General features: G+C 39.3%; 1 protein-coding gene across 1 annotated transcript; it reads left to right on the top strand.

Annotated features, from left to right (window-relative positions):
* Positions 1 to 5658: 5658 nt before the first annotated feature.
* LOC132559415 (calmodulin-beta-like) lies at positions 5659 to 9853 on the top strand. The gene is made up of 4 exons (XM_060224027.1): positions 5659 to 5710; positions 6223 to 6366; positions 8585 to 8827; positions 9771 to 9853. The coding sequence occupies exons 1-4, from the start codon at positions 5659 to 5661 to the stop codon at positions 9851 to 9853; spliced, it is 522 nt and encodes a 173-aa protein (XP_060080010.1).

Raw genomic sequence — 9853 nt, 5'->3', positions numbered from 1 at the left:
AACACTTCTGTTTGTCAAAAGAAACACACATACAAATGTCTTATTGCTGTGGACCAAGTTATTGTTCCTCTCTTCCCCAAATAAACAGATGAATGCCTGGTTCTGGGGATCTACATGTACAAACTAACAAACAGATAATATTGGTTCCTTGTTGTGTGTCGTTGCTAGCAGTGACGATCAGGTGGGTAGATTGCACATGTGATCTGTTGAGGTTATTGTTAAACTTCTGCAGTTCAACTGCTGCGCAGTGTCAGATAATTATTGTGTTGACGCGAGGCAGTTATAGCTCATTCTCACTAGATATCGAGGTTAATCCTGCCAAACATCAGTATGAATATTAACTTTCCCTTTTCCTCATATTTTGATAGAGAAGCATTTCAGTACTTAATATTTCCCTAGTGAATTTGCATTTTTACTTTCTGCCGTTTCCAATACACAGCAAATTGAATTCTAGATTTTACAAACTCGACTGTAATAATTTCCATTACTTACTTACCATGACGGAAATCTTCATATGAGGTCATCTTTGTCAAGGAGAAACAACATCGTCAAACCACCATGAACAGTACAAATATAGCAAACATCCATACCCTCGGTAACAAACATCCATACACACATTAGCAAACATCCATATACACGATAACAAACACTCATATACACAATAACAAACATCAATACACACCATAGCAAACATCCATACACACCATAGCAAACATCCGTACACACAACAGCAAACATCCATATACACCATAACAAACATCAATACACACAATAACATACATCAGTACACACCATAACAAACATCCATACACACCATAACAAACATCCATACACACCATAACAAACATCCATACACACCATAACAAACATCCATACACACCATAACAAACATCCATACACACCATAACAAACATCCATACACACCATAACAAACATCAATACACATCATAACAAACATCAATACACACCATAACAAACATCCATACACACCATAACAAACGTTCATGCACACCATAAAAAACATCCATTTACACAATAACAAACATCCATACACATCATAACAAACATCAATACACACCATAACAAACATCCATACACACAATAACAAACATCCATACACACCATAATAAACATCCATACACATCATAACAAACATCAGTACACACACTATAACAAACATCCATATACACCATAACAAACATCAATACACACAATAACATACATCAGTACACACCATAACAAACATCCATACACACCATAACAAACATCCATACACACCATAAGATACATCCATATACACAATAACAAACATCCATACACACCATAACAAACATCCATACACACACTATACATCAACACCCATACACATCCATACACATCATAACAAACATCCGTACACACCATAACAATCATTCGTACACACAACAACAAACGCTCATACACACCATAACAAACATCCATACACATCATAACAAACATCCATACACAACATAACAAACATCCATACACACCATAACAAACATCCATACACAACATAACAAACATCCATACACACGATCACAAACACCCATACACACCATAACAAACATCCATATACACAATAACAAACATCCATACACACCATAACAAACATCCATACACACCATAACAAACATCCATATACACCATAACAAACATCCATAAACACCATAACAATCATTCGTACACACAACAACAAACGCTCATACACACCATAACAAACATCCATACACACAATAACAAACATCCATACACACAATAACATACATCAATATACACCATAACATACATCCATATACACAATAACAAACATCCATACACACCATAACAAACATCCATACACACCATAACAAACATCCATATACACCAAAACAAACATCCATCAACAACATAGCAAACATCCATACACACCATAACAAACATCCATACACACAAAATGAAACACCCATACACACGATAACAAACATTCATACACACAAAAAGAAACATCCATACACACAATAACATACATCAGTACACATCATAACAAACACCCATACACACCATAACAAACATCCATACACACCATAACAAACATCCATACACACAATAACATACATCAGTACACATCATAACAAACACCCATACACACCATAACAAACATCCGTACACACCATAACAATCATTCGTACACACAACAACAAACGGTCATACACACCATAACAAACATCCATACACATCATAACAAACACCCATACACACCATAACAAACATCCGTACATAACATAACAAACATTCGTACACACAACAACAAACGGTCATACACACCATAACAAACATCCATACACATCATAACAAACACCCATACACACCATAACAAACATCCATATACACCATAACGAACATCAATACACATCATAACAAACATCCATACACATCATAACAAACACCCATACACACCATAACAAACATCCGTACATAACATAACAAACATCAATACACACAATAAAAACACCCATACACACCATAACAAACACCCATATACACCATAACAAACACACATATACACCACAACAAACATCCATACACACAATAACAAACATCTATACACACCATAACAAACATCCATACACACAATAACAAACACCCATATACACCATAACAAACATCCATACACACAATAACAAACACCCATACATACAATAACAAACATCCATACACTCCATAACAAACATCCATACACACAATAACATACATCAGTACACATCATAACAAACACCCATATACACCATAACAAACACCCATATACACCATAACAAACATCCATACACATCATAACAAACACCCATACACACCATAACAAACATCCATACACACCATAACAAACATCCATACACACAATACCAAACATCCATACACACCATAACAAACATCCATAAACACCATAACAAACATCCATACACACACAATAAATATCTATACACCCCTCAAGTTGTAAATTATTTGTGAGAGAAAAAGAGATATCGGACTTGACGGGTCTTGATTTCTCCTCTCTCCGGTATATTGTACAATTTTTGGCTCATCTCCGTAATATTTTTTGTAGTTTGTGTACATGTTCGGTGATAGGACATATCTGTACTGAAGATAGACATGCATACGTATTTGTTAATAAGGCAAACCAGTACTGTACTAGATGTAAAAACACATGTGTATTAGGTAATGAGACATATGTTTTCTGTAATTAAATACACACGTATGTTGGGTAAAAAGTTATACCTGCATTCCACCCCACTATACTTCACTACACAATGGTTCTGGGTCATCTGTTGTAAAAATAAATTAGTTTATAACCCTACCTCACCTCTCACCCTCTGTGGGCTGTCTCTTGTATCCCATACAACTTATACAAACCATCCCGTCCTACCTTAATAAGCCAAATACATTATAACTTACCTGGATGTTTACGGAGGTGAGTTATGAGGAAGCCAATTCAACTACTCAACACTTCTGTTTGTCAAAAGAAACACACATACAAATGTCTTATTGCTGTGGACCAAGTTATTGTTCCTCTCTTCCCCCAAATAAACAGATGAATCCCTGGTTGTGACTGGGGATCTACATGTACAAACTAACAAACAGATAATATTAGTTCCTTGTTGTGTGTCGTTGCTAGCAGTGACGATCAGGTGGGTAGATTGCACAGGTGATCTGTCAAAATTATTTTTAAACTTCTGCACTTTACCTGTGTCACAGTTTTAGATAATTATTGTGTTGATGCGAGGAAGTTATAGCTCTTCTCACTAGATATCGAGCTTAATCTTGCCATACATTAATATAAAAAATAACTTTCCATTTTCCTTCATATTTTGATAGAGAAGCATTTCAGTACTTAAAATATTTCTAGCGAATTTGAAATTTTACTATCTCCAGTTGGGCTTTGACCTAGAAACATCTTTCCACAAAAAAATCTGCCTCTCGGACTTTTGGTTTACCAGTATTTTACAGGTTTCAAAAAAACATTTCTATGCGACTTTCGATATGCGTGAAAGTAGTTTCCTTTCGCAAACCTTGTCAGACAGCATCTTATGAACCTATCAGCCAAAATACCATGCTTCTGCGCGATTTGTTTTTTTCAGATGAAGATGTTGCTAGGTTTTAACAAGTTCGACCCTTGTGACTTAGAATGAGGGTGAATTTTTTTTTGACACACCTTGCCGAGCTTCATCCTAGGAACCTATCGGGCAAATACCATGCCATAAGGCTGAGGTAAATCATGAGGCTGAGGTCTGTTATGTCATTAGGTTGTCTGTCATTATGCTGAGGTCTGTCATGAGGCTGAGCTCAGTTAGATACTGAGGTCTTTCATAAGGCTGAGGTTTGTCATGAGATCCAGGACTGTCATGAGGCTAAGGTCTGTCATGAGGCTGAGGTCTGTCAGAAGAAAAATGAGGTCTGTCATATAGTAAAGGACTGTCATGAGGCTGAGGTCTGTCATGAGGCCCTGGACTGTCATGAGGCCGAGGTCTGTCATGAGGCCCTGGACTGTCATGAGGCCGAGGTCTGTCATGAGGCTGAGGTCTGTCATGAGGCTGAGGTCTGTCATGAGGCTGAGGTCTGGCATGAGGCTGAGGTTTGTCATGAGGCTGAGGTCTGTCATGAGACTGAGGTCTGTCATGAGGCTGAGGTCTGTCATGAGGCTGAGGTCTGTCATGAGACACAGGACTGTCATGAGTCTGTCTGTGAGGCTATGAGGCTGATACTGTCAGGCTGAGGCTGAGTCTGTCATGAGGTGAGGGCTGTCATGAGGCCGAGGACTGTAATGAGACTGAGGTCTGTCATGCGGCCTAGGACTGTCATGAGGCCGAGGCATGTAATGAGGCCCAGGTCTTTCATGAAACTGAGGTCTGTCTTGAAGCTGAAATCTGTCATGAGGCTGAGGTCTTTCATATGGCAAAGGACTGTAATGAGGCCCAGGTCTGTCATGAAAATGAGGTCTGTCATGAGGCTGAGACATGTGATGAGGCTAAGGTCTGTCATGAGGCTAAGGTCTGTCATGAGACTGAGGTCTGTCACATAGTAAAGGACCGTAATGAGGCTGAGGTCTGTCATGCGGCCCAGGACTGTCATGAGGCCGAGATCTGTCATGAGAATGAGGTCTGTCTTGAGGCTGAAGTCTGTCATGAGGCTGAGGTCTGTCATATGGTAAAGGACTGTAATGAGGCCCAGGTCTGTCATGAAACTGAGGTCTGTCTTGAGGCTGAGGTCTGTCATGAGGCTGGGGTGTGGCAGGAGGCTGAGGTCTGACATGAGGCTGAGATCTGTCATGAGGCTGAGGTCTGTCATGAGGCTAAGGTCTGTCATGAGGCTGAGACATGTGATGAGGCGGAGGTCAGTCATGAGGCTGATACATGTGATGAGGCTGAGGTCAGTCATGAGGCTGATACATGTGATGAGGCTGAGGTCAGTCATGAGGCTGAGGTACAGAATTTGAAAATCTTGTTTCCATTGATAAAAGAATTATGGAGCGAATATCCGTGATTATCATTTTAGCCTTTTATTAAAACAATCTTATGGTAATAATAGTTTCCATGTACTTGATGTTCTCAAACATTCGTGTATGTATTCCTTATTCTGGCACGTTGACCTTGACTCCATGAAACTATGACGTCAAAATGGACACAATATAGGAATATAGAAATCTCTTCTGCACTTGGTCTGATTTAAGCAATTAACTTTTCTTATGTGGCGTTCATTGTCGATATAAATGCCATAGCAAGATATTCTAATATAGGTAAATTTACACAAACACTTGTTACCGACAATTTATTACGTCAAGTGGAAAAGCCGTTACGAAGGGTAGCCGTCGGCGTTTCCATGTCAACAATAATGACGTCATATTGATCACAAGCTGGACGTCATACACAGTATAAGATCTATTTCTTTTATATAATGCCGTTGTCATCGATTGTAAATATAACAAATACTACCCGTTGCAATGTGTGTGATGTGGTTAGTAAAACCCATCACGTCAATTATTTTCCATTCACTACAATCAATTTCGATTTTGTCATGTTGCCTTATCTGAAGTTTTGGTGTCTCCTTACTTTCCCATCGTTTTTTTTTCTTTTGTAGGCTTTGTCCTTATTTGGTGGTGGTACCAAGTATATGTATTAATTACATCTTACTTAAACATTTACATACACTTTTATAAACTTATTTCCACAGCCCTCCAGGATGCCTTCAACATGTTTGACATTGACGGGAACGGTTCCATCTCGGTCGAGGAACTGGGACTTGCCATGAGGTCGATTGGTGAAAACCCATCTTCAAAAGAAATCCGACAAATCGTGGAATGTGCCGATCTTGACCGTAGGTATTTGGAATGAGTCATCTTCTTAGAAATTGAACCACGTGTTAGTTTGTTTCCTTAGTACATTATCTGTAAACTGTTCGTTAAATATAAGGGAAACTGTCCTGTAAATATGGAGCGCTGTCCTGTAAATATGGGGCGCTGTCCAGTAAATATGGGGCGCTGTCCAGTAAATATGGGGCGCTGTCCTGTGGCGCTGTCCTGTAAATATGGAGCGCTGTCCAGTAAATATGGGGCGCTGTCCTGTAAATATGGGGCGCTGTCCAGTAAATATGGGGCGCTGTCCGGTAAATATGGGGCGCTGTCCAGTAAATATGGGGCGCTGAATATGGGGCTGCTGTGTCCGTAAATATGGAGCGCTGTCCGTAAATATGGGGCGCTGTCCTGTAAATATGGGGCGCTGTCCAGTATGGGGCGCTGTCCAGTAAATATAGGGCGCTGTCCAGTAAATATGGGGCGCTGTCCAGTAAATATGGGGCGCTGTCCAGTAAATATGGGGCGCTGTCCAGTAGTGTCCAGTAAATATGGGGCGCTGTCCAGTAAATATGGAGCGCTGTCCAGTAAATATGGGGCGCTGTCCAGTAAATATGGGGCGCTGTCCAGTAAATATGGGGCGCTGTCCAGTAAATATGGAGCGCTGTCCAGTAAATATGGGGCGCTGTCCAGTAAATATAGGGCGCTGTCCGGTAAATATGGAGCGCTGTCCAGTAAATATGGGGCGCTGTCCGGTAAATATGGGGCGCTGTCCAGTAGTGTCCAGTAAATATGGGGCGCTGTCCAGTAAATATGGGGCGCTGTCCTGTAAATATGGGGCGCTGTCCTGTAAATATGGGGCGCTGTCCTGTACGCTTTTGCGAAGCGGGTGAGTAATGTTATGACCTGCTGTCCAGAAACCTATGTGGCATTGTTTTGTAAACATCTGGAAAGTTGTCCAGTAAAATTATGAGGCGTTGTCAAGTAAAAGAATTGTGTACTAAAGAGACACTGTCCTGTAAAGTTATGAGTAGATGTTCATAGATATATGGAGAGTTGATAATAATAAAGTTGATGTCATAGACATTGAAAAAAAAAAAATTCTCAAAGTCGAAGATGTATCAAATACTACATGTTATATTGTGGGCATATAGTCGACACTTTGTCCATCCGTTTTTCGTTCGTCCTTTGCTTTCATTTAACGTGGTCTAAACATCGGTCATACTTATAATATTGTAACGTGCACCCTTATGGTAGCGTGCGTGCACGCCGGGCTCTCAATTTATACGGAGCTACCTGCTCCAGAGGCGATCGGGATCCCTCGGCTACCTGGCCGAACAGTTGAACAAAATAACACAAACTAACGAACAATATATAAATATACACTACAATAGGATGGACAGTACCCCTGTCCTCCCTACACCGTCGCCTGGACGTAGATTACACGAGGAGGCTACAACACACCGCAACACTCAACAGCCTGCCAGCACCACGACACGGTCACTACAGGCACGTCCTCAATCGCTGAGCTGACCACCGTACAGCTCCGACGTCACCTGCCAGTGTCCTGCTATTACCAAGTACTAAGTAAAGTGTCAGTTCTTGTATCAGCAGTCAGGCGTACCAGAGCAGCCTTTGCAGGCGACCCCTTATCCAGGAGCTTCTGGAGTACCTGACCCGTCAACTGACCGGCACCAACCACACGTACAGTAACTGTTACCAGAGTAGCCTCATTCAGGCAACCCCTTATGCAGGAGCTTCTGGTAGCAGCATGTAGGGAATGCTTACCTTATTGTATTCACATACATGCCGTTAATTCTATGGTCTTTTGTGTGTCAAAACTTCCAGCCCCAAGTACTGGTTTCATTTTAGCCTTTATTTTGCAGGTTAATAAAGCACCAAAAACTATATCTTACAACCGAAAATATGTAAGACATATATATTTATTCACTTATGAAGGTATGATTACATATTAAGAAAACACTAGTTCATTTACACATCAGTCAATCATCGTTAATTACAATAATTAGGTAGGTGGTGATGTTTCAAAAGTAGACGCATACAAAACGTTGAAGGGAGATAACTCTAACTGAATAAAATCATCACAGTATGTACAGCCTACCCCAAATTCAGGACCCAAATCCCCTTTATTACAGAGTTATTGCCTTTGGTAAACATTTTATGTTCAATAAAGATGTTTTAGGGGAACACGTATTAGCTTCACGGATACTCTCATTTTTTCAGGAAATGGAACGATCGAATTTGAAGAATTTGTTGTGATGGTTGCCGACCGATTAAAAGACTTCGACGCCATTTCAGAAATGAAGGAAGCTTTTGAGGTATTTGATCAGGACGGTGACGGGTTTTTAGATAAAGACGATATTCAAAGAGCAATGGAAGGACTGGGCGTGTCTTTAACAGCACCGGAAGTGACGCAAATGATGGAGGTGGCAGACGCTAACAAAGATGGCCGACTGGATTACAAAGGTAAAGATAATAGAAATAACAAGAAAAAACCGACATTTTGAATATCGAACTTAATATCACTAGTTTACTGGCATTTGGAAAGAAAAACATACTATACTTTTCATGAAAAAACGCTCATTTTTGTCTTAAATAATAAAGCGATATTCATTCAGCATCGAAAAATTTACCTATGAAATATTTGTGTATATATGTATATGTATATTATATATAGGTTAGGATAACCAGTAACAGTATAAAATTTGTAACAAGATAAAAGAAATTTACCAAAATTTAAAGTAAGACAACAAAAGAATCTAAGGGAAACAAGATACAAAAGTGGAAAAACAATAAAAGTAAAGATTATACAGACACAGTTGAATAAGTACAATAAAAAAGACATTTTTTTCTGCGTCATCTTCAACGTTGAATTAAATCAAGTGTTAAATAACAGAGATGTCAATTATAATGTTATTGTCACAGCTGTCCTATCGATAATTTGGTCTTACACATCGTATACTTTTGTAACGTTTACAATATTTTGCAATTTTAAACATTAACAACATCCTCCCTTATGATGTTGTTCATTTTCTGTACTTTTACAAGGTACACTATAGGTCAGTGTTAGTCGACCGTACATGTTTCATTCCGTCAAAACACGATAAGCTTGACAGCCGATAGGAGCCAAGAATGTCAATCTTGCAGTTCAAAGCTTCTAACATCCTCTTGTATCCACATCGTCTATTCGTATATATTACAGTTATATCAAATTTTAATTGCTAGAGATCTTTTTAGCTTGACACCCAGAAATAGAAAGATACAGACCTTTGAGATTTTTTTTCATTACTTCTCAGTATAATTTGGTGCCTGTCAATGATATAAATCCTGTTTTGTTTTACAGAATTCATGAAGTTGGCCAGTTTAGTTTGATGTCTGTCAGTGATATTAATCCTGTTTTATGTTACAGAATTTGTGGCGATGTTGACAAAAGGAGACCAACACAGAGCTGACAATATCCTTTTATCACTGAAACCATCTTTAACAATATGA

Source organism: Ylistrum balloti, unplaced genomic scaffold (assembly GCF_031769215.1).
Source record: "Ylistrum balloti isolate Yb309-2 unplaced genomic scaffold, AGI_CSIRO_Ybal_v1 Utg370908, whole genome shotgun sequence".
Lineage (NCBI taxonomy): Eukaryota > Metazoa > Mollusca > Bivalvia > Pectinida > Pectinidae > Ylistrum > Ylistrum balloti.
This window is presented reverse-complemented; position numbering and strand designations above follow the sequence as displayed.

Coding starts and splice junctions, on each gene's coding strand:
- LOC132559415 (XM_060224027.1), top strand. CDS start 5,659: ATGACGTCAAAATGGACACAATATAGGAATATAGAAATCTCTTCTGCA. Junction 5,711..6,222: donor AGAAATCTCTTCTGCACTTG/GTCTGATTTAAG, acceptor TTATTTCCACAG/CCCTCCAGGATGCCTTCAAC. Junction 8,828..9,770: donor TGGCCGACTGGATTACAAAG/GTAAAGATAATA, acceptor TTTATGTTACAG/AATTTGTGGCGATGTTGACA.